A 16,770-nucleotide genomic window follows, 5' to 3' on the forward strand; every position below is an offset into this window, starting at 1 on the left:
CAAGCGACATTTAAATCGCAAATATTATTAGATAAATTTTTCCAGGTATTATAGACCTCCTTGGTAGATTCATATGAAAAATTATGATTTTGAATGTCTGTTTGGAAGACGTTCATTTCACAAAACAGTCATGCTGCAGTTCAAATTAGGCTTGCTTGAGCATTAAGTGTCGTTTCAAGTTCTGGCTTTCGTGCATGGACGTGTTTTTAAAATGTCAATTGGTATTACTAGTTAGCTGCGGCATAATGTATGATGCCCAAAGGCATAGGTTGTCTTATTCATTGTGAAACTGTGTTTTCTTAATGGCATGAATCACACTGAAGGCCTAGTCTTTTAATGCACAGCCCTCCACTGGTTTTTACTATAGTGAAGTTACATAAATGTGAAACTGAAAAAATTATATGTAAATAAGATCTAAAAAACATAAAACACTAAAAGAAGTGCATAATGTTATTATTTTTATATCAGGTAAGGAGACATTTTATAATTTCTTTAAAAAATAAAATAAAAATACACCTAACAAAAGCAAAAGAGTTACACCTGTACTGTGTCTAGTCAGAAATGACCATGAACAACAAAATAAGAGGCCCTACTTTATCAGAATAGGAGGGTTAAATAATACAAGATATATTCTCTATAAACAAGTCTTATATACATAATTATGCTTCTAAGGTAAACTGATCTTGTTTAACGGATGTTTCGATATTTTTACTCTCAAACAAGACAACAGCATCTATTCTCATTCAGTGTTTTTCTTCTATAGTTATTTGTACCGTTTAATGCGGTAGTATCATCTGTCTGGATTGCAATATTCATATGGTAATTATATGCAGATGAGGGTATGCATAGTAAAAACAGGTGTTGTATTTTGGGGAGGAGATGGGGTGGGGAATAAACAGGGCCGGATTAAGACTCCTGAGTGCCCCTGGACATGAATTTATGTACCCCATAATTTACTCTACTTCATTCCAAACTCCATATCACTCGTGTGATATTTTATGTTTTCTAAATTCATACGCTAGTTTTGTGTGTGGAACAGACCGAAGTTGTAAATGTTGTCAGCCACTAACTGTCATATGAGACAAAAAGTTTAATTCTGCAGGGGGCACTCAACGGCTCATAAAACAAAATCCTTCATTTATCTGCATTTAGATCGAAGAATGTTTTATATCTCATTGGAGACATTTTTACGCTAGATAGTTATTTTGAATCAAACTTGATCATTTCAAGGAATCATGCCTGTGAATGTAAATCCACCCTAAACAGTATCTACTGTATAATAGCATAAATAAAATCCCCATCCATTAATAAATTACTGTGATTGGCCCATCCTTTCCAGTGCTGACAAATGGAACATGTACAACGTGACAGCGCCATGTATGCATTTTGGTAGAGGTCCGGACCTCTGTATAATAATTTACACCTGATGAATGATCCTGAAAAAACTTTAAAAAACATTGAATTAAAAACGGCCGTTAGCCAATTTACAAATGTTGTCCCGTGGTGCCCCCCCTGGACGTGGTGCGTCTGGGCACGTGCCCAATTGCCCATATGGTTAATCCGGCCCTGAATAAAGTATGTGCATGTATGCACAATCTTCTGGGATTTATAAAGGGAACTTTGCGCAGGTTCTGGCAAATAAATCTGAAAATGTTTGTGCATATGCACACTCTTAGAATGAAATCTACGCAAAGCTTTATACAATACACGAGTCCCCTATGTTTCTTCTTTGTTGTGTAACATATGGAAACTAACAATTAGAAAAGTGTGATTCAACAAGTCATTTTCCTAAAAACTTGGTTATAGTTTACCTCTTTTAAATTAGAGGGCGTGAAAAGTGAACAGACAGGTGAAATACAAAGTTTTCCGTATCTCTCTGTAATGTGATTTGACTTTAACTGCCTCAAACTTTGAAAGGCAGAAGTGAGTATTTTTCCAAATGAAATAAGACCATGACACGAACAGAAGGCCAATATATAATGCAGTTATTAAAGGCAGTTTTCTGAATTATTTATAATAACTTGCTGTTTTTTCTCAATGACAAGGTTGCACTGGGAAAGAGAGATTACATTTTAATAATAATGCATTTTCCTGATTAAGGAACCCAGGAATTGATTAAATGCTCTAGCCTGAGAATCATGACCCTGTTTGGCAAAGATTTTATCAAATTAGTTCCTCAAAAGTTTTGGAAGCAGGACATTTTTTTAATAAATATATTAAAGTTTAGAAAGAAAACAGATAAAATGAACAGTGAAAATGAGCATGTTCCTTATCACACAAATGAGATATAATATAATAATATCACAGTTGTTTCTGCTAGAAAGTAATGAGATTGCTTGGAGATCAAATTGAGACTTTTGCTTGAGTCTCCTGCATCTCAGATTTTTAATAAAAGAAGACCCAATAATCTCACACGTGTCTCCTCTAGAGTTTCAGAAGACATTTTAAATTGTTGACACATTGATTTTGTCATGATCTGAATAAAGGTTAGCAGGATTAAAGGGGTCATTGGTGTGGAATTATAAATTCACAGACATGCGTTAAATTATTCTCTAATCTTGAAGAGTCCCTTGACCCTCACCTTCCTCTGTGATACATAAGGGCCATTTATTGATTTAAGCGGGTGTCAGAAGACGTCTCACTACAGAGGAAATTGAATCTGGTCTGACATTCACAGGTTGTTTGCTTCAGACACTGTCATAACAGCTCGTGCTGCTTACATATCAAAACAAATGACAACATTCAACATATGTATATATATATATATATATATATATATATATATATATATATATATATATATATATATATATATACTCATGGAAGTGGCGTCTCTCTCCTCATCAGGGACGAGTGGTGTCGTGAAGTTGTGGTGAGAGAGCACTTGTGTACCCCCGACATCATGTTGTGTGTTTCTCTGCGACTGTTCCATCTGCCCAGGGTGTTTCCCCAAATTTTCCTCACAGTGGTATACATACACCCTAAAGCAAACTCTAATAAGTCACTAGAGAGTATTTATAATCTCACAGAAACTTGAGTCACTTTCTCATTATTTTAATAACTGCTCTGCTAAGAAATGCCTGCACACATACTATCAGAATGTTGATTGCCCCACTAGGAAAATAAGACCTTAGATATGTGTTTTGGAACTGTTAAAAACACCTACATTTCATCCCTTCCATTAGGGGCATCATACCACAGTGTGGTCTATCTCCACCCTGTCTATCAGAGGTTACTAGAGAGTGAGAAGCCTAAAAAAAGTCTGTTAAAGTGTGGAATAATGACAGCATAATGGCTTTGCAGGGATGTTTTCAGTGTACATTATGGGAGGTCTTCAATAGCCCTGATATTAATGAACAGGTTGTGGCAGTGTCTGACTACATTAACTTCTGTATAAACTCATTGATACCCACTAAAACCTTTAAGGTTTATCGTAATGATAAGTCTTGGGTGTCTAAGGAATTAAAGAATCTTATAATTCAGAGGAAAAAAGCTTACAGAAACCAGGATGAGACAGCAAAATGGGACATACAATGACAGATTAAAAGACAAATACATCTAGACAAATACAACTACAAACAAAGGATAGAAGCAACTTTGGCATCCAGTAATCCCAGACATACATGGCAGGGAATTAAAACCATGACCAATGCTGCACACAAGGGCAGGGGAAAATCTCCTCTTGTCTTGCAAGGCAGTGAGGGACTGGAGATGGCAAACCAACTCAACACTTATTTTTGTCACCATAAGAGTGGCAACAGTGCTAAGGTTCCCACTGTGATGCTCCCAGCCCCGCCCTCTTTATCTAATTTTACTATCAAGGAATCAGAAGTCCTCCAGCTGTTTAGAGACTGTAACCCACGAAAAAGCCCAGGTCCAGACAACATTTGTGGAAGTGTTCTAAAGTATTGTGCTGAACAGTTAGCGCCAGTATTTACTGACATATTTAGGTTGTCTTATAATTTCCTCATGGTTCCTACCCTATGGAAAACATCTACAATTGTTCCTGTGCCAAACAATCCCTAGACCCATAGGTCCTAATGACTCTGGACCAATAGCATTGACATCGTTGATCATGAAATGCTTTGAACATCTAGTGAAGAAGTATATTGTATCTCAAACATAGCACCTCACAGACCCCTTGCAATTTGCATGCCAAGCTTCTAGGGGGGTGGAGGATGCAGTTCTGACTATATTGCACTTATTGCATACTCACCTTGAGAAACCAAAGACTCATGCTAAGATTTTATTTGTAGACTTTTTATCCGCATTTAATACTATTTGTCCAAGTATCTTAGCAGATATACTGGCTAAAGAATTTTCACTTGAAGTTGATTTGGTTACATGGGTTGTTGATTTTCTTAACTGTAGAATCCAGCAGGTAAAAATTGGTATGTCACTTTCTGACAAAATGATCACTTGTATAGGCTTCACCCAGGGATGTGTTTTATCACCATTATTGATCATTTTATATACTAACTCATGTATAAGTAACTTCCCAAATAGGCATTTTATTAAGTATACAGACGATACTGCCTTAGTGAGCCTTTTACATGATGGGGAGGAGGAGGAGCATGGGCCAGTTCTTGACTTCTTCCTAAATTAGTGTGAGAAGTCAGATCTTCTTTTAAACACTAGTAAAACAAAGGAAATGTCCATTAATTTTAGACAACTGCAATCCTCTAACACTACATTTGTTAATGGGAGCCCATACAACTTGTTACAATTTATAAATACCTTGGTATTGTGCTTGATCATAAGCTTAAATTGAACCTATGGACTGATCATATAAGCACGAAGACACAACAAAGAATTTACTACTTAAAGAAACTGTTATCTTTTAATGTCCACAACAAAATGCTTCAGATGTTTTATTGTGCTTTTATCAAAAGTGTTTTGGCCTTTTGTATCATTTGCTGGTTTGGAAATGCTATTGAGGAACAGAAAAAGACAGTCAGAAGAATGGTAACAACGGCCAGTAAACTGTTAGGGATTATGTTTCCAAGTATGGAATGTATCTACAGAAAGAGAGTGATAAACATGGCAAATGACATTGTGGGTGACAAATGGCATCCCCTTGCCTATTAATTTGAACTGTTGCCACCTGGTTGACGGTACTGCCCTCCCTGATTTACTAAAAACAAATCTAAACTAACTAACTAACTAACTAACTTTCATACTGTGGCAACTCAAAAACAAACACAAAGACAATATTAAGCTTCATTTAACGAACCAAATAGCTTTCAGCTGTGTTTGATATAATGGCAAGTGATTTTCTAGTACCAAATTAGCAATTTAGCATGATTACTCAAGGATAAGGTGTTGGAGTGATGGCTGCTGGAAATGGGGCCTGTCTAGATTTGATCAAAAATGACTTTTTTCAAATAGTGATGGTGCTGTTTTTTTTAACATCCGTAATATCCTGACTATACTTTGTGATCAGTTGAATGCCACTTTGGTGAATTAAAGTACCAATTTCCATCCAAACAGCAAAATCTGTACATTATTCCAAACTTTTGGCCGCCAGTGTATATATATATATATATATATATATATATATATATATATATATATATATATATATATATATATATATACTATATATAAAGAGAATAAGGACCTTTAATTATTTAAGTCCCTGGATTATACAAAAAATAGATACTTACTACATAGTAATGTGATATATAAAATTTTTGGGTAGTATACAGTGATCATCCTAACTGTGACATAAGATTCTGGTCATATGGCACACCACAAGTCTACTTGGCTCATTAATGGAAAATAATTAATTAAGATGCTGTAAGCAATTTTAGCCGTTCTGATTCCATGAGACTGAGCCGTTAAAAACAACAGCAGCAAAATAGCACCCTCAGTTGACAACTGCTATGAGCAACATGGCATAAAAATGGCATTAATCCTCAATAATTCGTTGCAGCAACTACAATACTGTGAGAACGCACAAAATGATTGACAGGTCAAAAGCGTCAGAGGCCGTGGTCCGCGGACACATTTTTGTTTGCTGTTTACAGAGTCTAGAGCTGTAACAGAGACCGGTGAGATATCTCATGACAGTTATTTCATTAATATCTTTCAGGGAATATAATTTTTTTTACATACCTTTCCATGAAAAAATCATTTACAGCACCTTTAAAATTAGAAATTCGCTTAAAATTAAAAAGAGATCCTGTTTTGTGGCCCTTGAGCTTTTTAAATCTGAGTAGCCCTGTTGTACACTAATAAATAAAACACTAATACATTTCATACTTTCCAAATTCTGTACTATAAGAAAGATTTTTTTAAATATTTTTTTTTGTTTTGTTTTTTGGATTCAATATTCTGGAGAAATATTAGGTCTTATTGCAGCAGCTGAGTTTCATTTCTGTGCATTTCAGGAAAAGACATTAAGTTCAATTCTACAGCAGTCGCTAGACATTTGTTGGTGCAAAACTCATTAGCAACCCAAAAAATAATTAATGTAGTGGGAAAGAAAAACAAAAAGAAGACTTAGATGAAAAAAGGAAGCAATCAGGGTTTGTTTGCTTTTTTCTATTGTGTGACTTAGTGCTTTAAGATCATAACTTCATTCAAGTGTCAAGAACACAACAGAGAAGGGGAGAACCATATGTTGCAGAAACAGTTTTAAAGGGATAGTTCACCCCAAAAATGTAAATTATATCATCATTTACTCACCTTCATGTTCCGAACCTGTATGACAGCCTCAGTCACCCCTCACTTTCATTGTATGGAAAAAAGATGCACTGAAAATGAATGGTGACTGAAACTAACATTCTGGTAATATAATAAATAATAAATTCTGGACGGTTAAATCTGTAACAGTTACAGGTTGGGCAAGGAGGAGACGGGAACCGGCTTGACAAACACATAGACATTTAATGACACCTTTCAGTGTACAAAGAAACAAAAACACGCACTGCTTTTCAGCCAGCTACGTCAAATCATAAAAACATCCAGACACGCGGACAAGCTTAGTACATCTCTCTCTCCTCTGCCACTGTCTCCTCCTGGAACACGGTGCACAAGTGGAAGTCAAGTGGAAGCCAAGGCACTGAGAGAACTGCACGAGGGTAGATTGATGCAGGAGCCATGCTCGGCGACCGATCTCGCCCTCCAGGTGACAAAGGTCATGGCGTGGACTCTCGTGCAGGCGATGTCCACCTTGGTGGTCCAGGAGCACTACCTTTGGCTCAACTTGGTCGAGATGAGGGAGGCTGACAAGGCACGGTTCCTTGACGCACCCATCTCCCAGGTTGGCCTATTCAGCAACACCGTCGAGGACTTTTCCCAGCAGTTCTCGACGGTTAAGAAGCAGACGGAGGCTATTCAGCATATCCTGCCCTGGTGTGGATCAAGATCCTGCACCCCGTCTGCTCGTCGCCAGGGGTGTCCTCCTGCGGCGACGACATCGGCTCCGCTGCAGCCTGGGCCAGCGTCCAGGCCCCGGCGTAGAGCCACCCGCAGGAAGCAGATGCCCCCCTGTCTCACGGCCTGCCGCCAAGAACCCAAGGAAGGCTTCTAGCCAGCGCCCCTGAGACGGACGACCCATCCTGGGTCACACACCCGGTGTTTTCGGCCATCGTTATTGTGATTGCCGGACACTGCACATTTATGGCAGGCACGATGCTGTGGAGGCAGGCCCTCTGGCGGTTGTGATGGATTACAAGGATGGTTCCCTCCTCCCCCATCGCTGACCGGTCCTATGGTGGGTACCCGGAGCCATGTAAGTGCTTCGACGTCCCCAGACTCAGCACAGCCATGAGTTCGGGGTCCGAGCCCCCTCAACATGGTGCCTCAGGCTCCACCCCGCCGCGAGTCCCCACCCATTGGTATGTCCGACACGATTGTTTCCTTGGTCCCCCTCGCCCAGAGCTCGGGGGCGTGGCTTGCGCTCCCCAACCCGTCGCGATGGCTGACCGGGACCGTCCGACTTGGCTATGCGATTCAGTTCACCAGGCACCCGCCTGGGTTCAGCTGCCCTCCCCATGGAGATCTCGTCCTTCCGCAGAAGGGGCCTCGCGGCGGGGTGGAGCCAGAGGCACCACGTTGAGGGGGCTCGGACCCCGAACTCATGGCCGTGCTGAGTCTGGGGACATCGAAGCACTTACCTGGCTCCGGGTACCCACCATAGGACCGGTCAGCGACAGGGGAGGAGGAAACCGTCCTCGTAATCCATCACAACCGCCCGGGCGGATGTGTTGTGCCACAGCTGGGCGTGCAGAGGTGGGGGACCATGGCAGATGTGCTGTTGTGACAGATCACGCTCAGGGGAGAGTGGAGACTCCACCCCCAGGTTGTCCAGCTGGTTTGAAGTCGATTCGGTCAAGCGCAGGTAAGCCTGTTCACTTCCCATGAATCCTCCCACTGCCCACTCTGGTATGCCCTGACCAAGGCTTCCCTCTGCACAGATACACTGGCACACAGCTGGCCCCGGGTGCCGCACTAGTACGCATTCCCCCAGTGAGCCTACTTGCACAGACCCTGTGCAAGGTCAGGGAGGACGAGGAGCAGGTCATCCTAGTGGCACCCTACTGGCCCACCCATACTTGGGTCTCGGACCTCACACTCCTTGCGACAGCCCCTCTCTGGTGAATTCCCCTGAGGAGGGTTCTCCTCTCTCAGGGATGGGGCACCATGTGGCACCCGCGACCAGACCTCTGGAATGTTCATGTCTGGCCCTTGGACGGGACGTGGAAGACCTAAGTGGCCTACCACCCACGGTGGTAGACACGATCACTCAGGCTAGGGCTCCCTCTATGAGGCGCCTATATGCTTTGCAGTGGTGTCTGTTCGCTAAGTGGTGTCCTTCCCGACGCGAATACCCCCAGAGATGCACAGTCAGATCAGTGCTTTCCTTCCTGCAGGAGAGGCTGGTAGGGTGGCTGTCCCCCCCACCTTGAGAGTGTATGTGGCTGCTATGGTTCCACACCACAATGCAGTTGACACATCAGGTTCCTTAGAGGCGCGAGGAGGTTGAATCCTCCCAGACGTACCTCATTCCCTCATGGGATCTCTCCATGGTCCTACGGGGCCTACGGGGAGCACCGTTTGAGCCCCTGGAGTCAGTTGAGCTAAAGGTGGTCTCATTAAAGACTGCCCTCCTGACTGCGCTCACGTCCATCAAGAGGGTAGGGGACCTGCTGTCATTCTCTGTCAGCGGCACATGCCTGGAGTTTGGTTGGAATACTCTCACTGGGCTTGATGATTGGTTCCTATGTGCCCAAGGTTCCCATGACCCCATTTAGGGATCAGGTGGTGAACCTGCAAAGGCTGCCCCAGGAGAAGGCAGACCCAGCCTTGTCGTTGCTGTGTCCAGTGCATGCTTTACGCATCTACTAGCTTTAGATGCTCTGAGCATCTCTTTGTCTGCTTTGGAGGACAGTGGAAAGGGAGCGCTGTCTCCAAACAGAGGATCACCCACTGGGTCATTGACGCCATCGCTTTGGCATATCATGCCCAGAACGTGCCGCCTCCCTTGGGGCTATGAGCACACTCTACTAGGAGTGTGGCAGCCTCCTGGGCTCTGACCAATCGTGCCTATTTAGCAAACATCTGCAGAGCAGCGGGCTGGGCAACACCCAACACCTTTGCAAGTTTCTACAATCTCCGGGTTGAGCCAGTTTCGTCCCTTGAGTTGTCAGGTACAACTGGCCGGGTGTACCACTTGCACATAGTACCTTCCCCCTCCTGGAAGCGGAGACGTGTGCTTTTACCCCCCAGCCATGTTCACGAAGTCGTGGACCCTGGATGTCCTTCCTCCTTTGCCCTGTGGCAGGCGAGTTGGTGGAGAAACTCTATGCCGGCCCAGCATGTGTACTAATAGGCCCTGTGCTGCGGTAGGTGCTCCACATGCGCTGGTTGCCTGTATGTAACCCTGTGTGATGTATCTTCCACAAGATGGTTTCCCCGTTGGTAAACCCACGTCTTTCTTGGGCAGAGTTCCCTCTTCCACTGGTTGCCGTGTTGTAGAGCTCCTTCCCTCTAGATTGGACCTACCACGGGGACTTCTCCACGTGCGACACTGCCGACAAGCTCGGTAAGACCATGTGACGTATTTCCACACAATCACCTCCCCTTCAGGTAGGGTGTGGTCTCCACGGTGTCTTCCCCTTGGGATGTGACACCTCCCCGATGCGGACACTTATGGCCCCCAGCTGAACAAGATTTCCATTCTTTTTTGGGGAGAAAAAAAGAGAAGAGGCCATGGCTGGGGCAGCCTTTCCCCATTTTTTTTTGGGCAGTCGACTTGTCCCCGGGGTGCGGGGGACCGTACGACACTCGTAGGTGCTTTGGGGGAGGTTATATGATGGCCAGGTGTGCTGGCTACGAGGCATGCAGCAAGTTGCCCGTCTCGCACCGCCAGTCCATGTAACACAGTTCAGCTAGTTGTGGCGTTTCGTATAGGGACCCCTAGTGTCACTACATCGACACAACGTTGAGTGAGTGACAGATAGGGAACGTCTTGGTTACTTTCGTAATCTCCGTTCCCTGATGGAGGGAATGAGACATTGTGTCCCTCCTGCCACAACACTGAACTACCCGCTGAAATGGCCGGGATCTTGTCTCGGCTCCTCAGCATAAAACCTGAATGAGTGGTTGTGAGCCAGCTCCTTTTATACCCGGATGTCTGGGGGAGTGGCATGCAAATTCCACTCGCCAGTTCCCATTGGCCTTTTCTCAAAGATCAGAGGTGTTTGGGGCTCCCAAGTGTGACCCCTAGTGTCACTACATCAATACAATGTCTCGTTCCCTCCATCAGGGAACGGAGGTTACGAAAGTAACCAAGACATTCTCAATCTTCTAAAAAAAATTACAAAAAAAAAATCTTTGTAACTCCCATCTCATGTTGTTTGAGAAATATTTATAATGGACACAAGTTGAGAGATATTGAAACAATAATTAATCCACAAAATGACCATAAGGTTGGGAAATACAATTTCAAGACATGAAAGCTGTCTTTTAAACAGTCAATCAGTTTTGACATGAATAGTTTGGCCAACTTAGTAAAAGCTGTTTGCAATCAGCAGTTTTAACATGTAGAGCTGGCAGTGAGGTATCAACATTAACAGCCCATATCAATGACACAGTTACACCAATCTGGTATCTCACGATTAAAACCCAGGTCACATTTGCAGCTGGCAAACAAGTCCAGCCCTACAAAGTCATTGAGATATACTGGCCAATGTTTGAACCAGCAATGCATATGAGGACCTTATTACACAGTCCGTCTAAGATTAGAGCTGATTTGATCGAATACCAGTGAGACGTTAAATGTGTGTGTGTGTGTGTGTGTGTGTGTGCCCCATTGCTTTCCCTAAGCGGCTCTGTATAAGGGTATTTGTCCCACACTGTGGCTAAAGTTCACAGAGAGTGGAGGTAAAGAGGGGGAGAGCGCATCTGAGAGTTATAAAGAAGGAAAAGGTAGCGATGGCAGAGAAACGTAACTGTAAGTAAAAATGTTCTCTGTAAAAATGTGTTAAAGGAGGTGTCTGGAAGGTGTCAGGTTTGTGTTACTGCTAATGAAATTAGCATGCAAAGACTGGAATAGATTGTTCTTTGGAGAGTTGCTAAAAATGCGGTTCGTTGGGGCAAGATATGTAATTTTCTAAATCTTTGTGAATATTAATATATGTGTACTGATTGTTCAGGTAAATTGGCAACTTTATTGTAATTTATGTTAATATTTCTTGGGTTCACACTGAATGTCGGGTTTATAAAATGTGAAACATTCTTTTATTATAATGTATTAAGTTTGTTGGTGGTTTACAGCATACACAGACATTCCCAACAGTAGTTCCACTGTTTAAATTAATTTATTCCAATTAGTTGTGTTCTAGTGAGAAAAAAAAAAAAAAGTATGTTTTTCAGTGGACTGAGCTGTCTTTCTGATATTTTAATGGAAAAGTTCAGATGTTTCATTTTAACAAAATAATCTTTTGTGTGGTTTTGGAACATTTCACATGGATGGTCAATGTTTCACACGTATGTTCATGTGATCATGCGTAATTAAACAAGTGCTGTCAGTCAATTAAAATATTTAATCATGATTAATCGCATGATTTTTCCATAGTTATTCGTGATTAATTGCATATTTTTTCAGAGTTAATCGTGATTAATCGCAGAATTTCTAAAGTGCTTACATTTGACTCTATATACGTCTTTTCCTGTCAAAATGCATTTCAGAATCAGAATCAGCTTAATTGCCAAGTTTGCTTACACATACAAGGAATTTGTCTTGGTGACAGGAGCTTCCATTTAGTTTCTTCTTAGAAAAAAAAAAGAAAACTATGTAAAAATAATGTTTTATTAACATTTTCTAAACAAAGTATTCCACAGTATAAAGAAAGAAATGTACTAAAATAGCACCAATTCAAGTAACATTAAACGTTTCCCAAACTCTAAGTGGGAGGTAAACTCAATGAAATAACCAGTCCTCATGTGTTCAGTAATCACTGCAATCGGATTTAAATCTCTTAAACCCTCATCCTCCACATTATTAATCATGGCATACACATGATTTGCCCCATTTTGAACTCCACATGAAAAGCGCTACAGAGAATGTCTTGTTTTGCTCTGAGCGTTGGGACTGCGCATGTAAATGATACTTGTCCACCCTTAATTCCGCCCTTCCTTTATTCTTTTTTGCTTTCTTTGTCTTCCTTCTGCACTTTCTTCTTTCTCTCCTTCTGCAATTCCTTCCACATTTCCTTCCAACCACAATTCCTTTCTTCCTTCCTTCTAAACTTCTTTCCTTCCCCCATTCATTACTACAACATTTCTTTCCTTCCTCTTTTAATTTCTCCGTCCTTCCTTCCTTCCTGCCGCACATCCTTAATTCCACCCTTCCTTTATTCTTTTTTGCTTTCTTTGTCTTCCTTCTGCACTTCCTTCCTTCCACACTTCCTTCATTCCACAATTCCCTCTTTCCACATGTCCTTTCTTTCTTTCACCATTTATTACTTCAACATTTCCTTCCTTCCTCTTTTCCTTTCTCTGCCCTTCCTTCCTGCCTGCCACACATCCTTAATTTAACCTTTCCTGTATTCTTTTTCGCCCTTTCTGTCTTCCTTCTGCACTTCCTTCCTTCCACACTTCCTTCAATCCACACTTCCTTTCTTCCTTTCACCCTTTATTAATTAAAATTTCCTTCCTTCCTCTTTTCCTTTCTTCACCCTTCCTTCCGGCTGCACATGCTTTCTTCCACCCTTCCTTCATTCTTTTTTTCATTTTTCTATCTTCCTTCAGCAATTCCTTCCTTCCACACTTCCTTTCTTCCTTCTAATCTTCCTTCCTTCTACTCTTTATTCCTTTAGCATTGTCTTCCATCTTCCTTTCCTTTTTCCTTCCTTCCTTCCTGCCACACATCCTTTCTTCCACCTTCCTTCCACACTACATTTTTCCTTCCTTCTAAACATCCTTTTTTCATATCATCTTTCTTTAGTTTAACATTTTCTTCCTTCATCTTTATTTTTTCCACTCATCTTTCCTTCTTTCCTTCCTTCCATTCGCATCCCTTCTTCCACACTTCTTTGTTAATTTTTAAACCTTTCTTTTTCTTCCTTCTGCATTTTATTCCTTCCTTCTGCACTTTATCCCTTCCCTCCACATTTCTTACCTACTGCACACATGTCTACTGGATTTTATAAACTCCACATGTTATGTCAACACTGAATTGAATCCTTTTCTCTTCCACCTCTCTTACAGTGCATTGTGTAATCAGGCCATACAAGCCCACAGATAAGGTTGCTGTCATCTCTCTCTTACGCTTTGGGATTCTTGAACATGTCTACCCAGCCTTCTTTAAAGCTATGAGCCACCCAGACCACATCGGCATGACACTCAGCATCTCTGTAGCCGGCTATGTGCTCGGAGGAAGCTCATACTTCCAGGCCTTGCTCTTCGGAGGAGCATGGGCCAGTTTGGTTTATTATTGTTGTCACGAAATTTATGATGGCTACCTCAAAAGAAAGCTGGATGTGGAAATGGCTGACATTCAGGCCAACTTCCTGGATAACCCGGTGAATAACTTCTGGGTGGCTGAGATGGAGGTGAATGGAAAGTCAAAGGTGGCCGGGCTCATTGCTGTAGTTGGTGTCAAGGGCATAGTACAGAGCGACAGGAGCGATGGATGGAATGCTGCCGCAGAGGATGTGGCATCTCTAGAGGAGAGTGCGGGGGAAGTGTTTCAATTAATTGTGTCCTTTCCCCATCGGCGTAAAGGTCTGGGAACACAACTGGCAGAGACAGCAATAGAGTTTTGTAAAGAGCAGGGCATTTCCCGTATGGCTGTAGAAACCAGCTCCCCGCAGAGCGCAGCTAACTCGCTGTTCTGCAAACTGGGCTTCACTGAGACTTCAGTCCACAGCAAGACACACTCTAATCCTTGGATTTCTAAACTGGCCAGGATTAATATAATACGAATGGAAAAGCATCTATAAAATATGTTAACAATGTTAACTTTTAAAAAAAACCTTGCAACAATACAGAAATGTTTAGATGTATTTTGTCAATGTCATTGGCTTTGTTCACACTGCACACAAATCGGATTTGGTTTTCAAATCCAATATTATTTAAGTGATGACATCGGATCCGTTTGTTTAGACAATACAGTTAAAGGAATAGTTCACCCAAAAATGTAATGTGAATTGTTAGGCAGACTGTTAGCCTCAGTCATCATGCACTTTTTATGGTAAGGAAAAAGATGCAATGAAAGTCAATGGTGACTGAGACTAATATTCTGCTTAACATCATGTTTTGTGTTCCATGGAAGAAAGAATATCATATGAGTTTGGAACATTATGATGGTGAGTAATTACAGAAATTTCATTTTTGGGACCCAATCCCTTTAATATTCACTATGTTTACATCGGTTGCTATAGTAATAAAGAGACGAAATGATGAAAAACAAAAAAAGAAAAAAGCCTTATCTGACTATTCAGACCAAAAATCTTATTTTAACTGGATTTCAAACCACACAAGATAATAGCAGATTTGTGTGGGATATGCCCAACATTTCTAACTTTTGCTGCATGTCTGAACAAAGCCAAATTTAAACTCTAAACCAAATTTTAGAATTTTACCATTTGGCCATCCCTATATAATTAAGACTGCATACTCACTCCAAAGACAATCAAGACTGCATACTTGCTCTGGGATCACCATCAAGGCCAATTTAAATAAAATATTTGTATTTGCTGGAAAATAGTTTATTTGCAATGTGAAATGAACACAAAGAGTAAAGGCAATAAACAATACACATACTATGGTTTGCACACCCATCCATTAGAATAGTAGTGATGTGAATAGACATTGTGGTGTAAAAAGGTTATACAATCTTAAAGCTACATTTAGCTTTCATTTAAAAGTTGAATCTCATTGCTTCACAGGAATTCACACCAGCTGACCTATAAGACCACACTAAAAAACTTAAAATACCACTGAAATGCAAAACCAAAGAATGCGGCCAGAGGTTTAAACTTCTTTTAAGCACAATGACTGTGCATGTGATCTTACTGTGTGGTTTTGAATAAAGGGCCTACTGTTTACAACTCAAAAGTAAAATCCATGTTCAGTTGGGTAACAGCATTACTACTGATCTATTGAACTTATTGCTAATAGTAGAGTACAGTGGCTCTTTTCACTGTGCACTTGACAGTGGATCACATCAGTATTGTGACCATCTCAAAAGACATAATGAAAATAATGCACATAATTTCATTATTATATAAAGATTATTCACAGTTTAGATTATATCCCTTGAATAGGTTGAGGGTAAACTACAAATCACAGTAGTGGTCAATTTAGATTATTTGATTCGCTATCTACTGTGTTCCATATAGTACATTACATTCTACATATTCAGGATTTACATTTATTTATTCAAGAGTAAATTTGCATATAACACTATTTATATCTATTCAGATTTATAAATATATATATTCAGACTTATATACATTCAGAAATATTATGTGCATGGGTAGTTGACATGTCATGTAGTGTGAAATACTATACTACTTCTAAAATTATTTTAAACAACTTTTTGCTAATTCCTTTGTAATTATTGTGCATCCAGCATTTATGACCCCTTATGGCCTATTATTTGAGAGTCAACATGGAATGTTTGTACTTTTATATACACTTACAGTCATACAAATTTTAGCATAAACGTTAGATTTTTGACTATAAAAAAATTCAACTGTATATTTTGATTTTTTTTTTTTATAATTACGTAGTTTGATTTACAAATGAATTTTCAGGATTTAGATGACATTTATATATTCAGATACATATTTAGGTTAATAAATATATATCAAATATTCAGTTATATGATATATTTATATTTATAGTTGCACACACATATATATATATATATATATATATATATATATATATATATATATATATATATATATATATATATTTTTTTTTTTTTTTTTTTTTTTTATGGATTTTAACTCTATATTAATTTTGTATAAAATGATTTCCTTTTTGGCCCCCCATATGTCAAAGTGCTGGGTTGAGATGCACACACATTACTAGACAGACCCCAGACATCATTCACCCGCTCAGATCTCGTCAGTCGCAGGTGATGAATGCAACAGAGCCCACTTTCAACCACTCAGATGGGAATTAGCCTTTAGTAATGACTTCCAGCATTATAATTCATCCCATGCATAAGGATGGCTTTTAAATTAATTGTCTAAATTTCACATCATGACTTCAATGCATGCATAAGCACACATGAGGAAGGGACAC

The 16,770-nt window shown here is 40.6% G+C and overlaps 1 protein-coding gene across 1 annotated transcript; it reads left to right on the forward strand.

The window, feature by feature from the left end:
- The first annotated feature begins 11,380 nt into the window (after positions 1 to 11,380).
- Positions 11,381 to 15,541, forward strand: LOC127420008 (N-acetyltransferase 8). Its single transcript, XM_051661910.1, has 2 exons — positions 11,381 to 11,461; positions 13,720 to 15,541. The coding sequence occupies exons 1-2, from the start codon at positions 11,443 to 11,445 to the stop codon at positions 14,451 to 14,453; spliced, it is 753 nt and encodes a 250-aa protein (XP_051517870.1). The 5' UTR covers positions 11,381 to 11,442; the 3' UTR covers positions 14,454 to 15,541.
- Positions 15,542 to 16,770: the final 1,229 nt, after the last annotated feature.

Source organism: Myxocyprinus asiaticus, chromosome 29, assembly GCF_019703515.2.
Source record: "Myxocyprinus asiaticus isolate MX2 ecotype Aquarium Trade chromosome 29, UBuf_Myxa_2, whole genome shotgun sequence".
NCBI classification, from domain to species: domain Eukaryota; kingdom Metazoa; phylum Chordata; class Actinopteri; order Cypriniformes; family Catostomidae; genus Myxocyprinus; species Myxocyprinus asiaticus.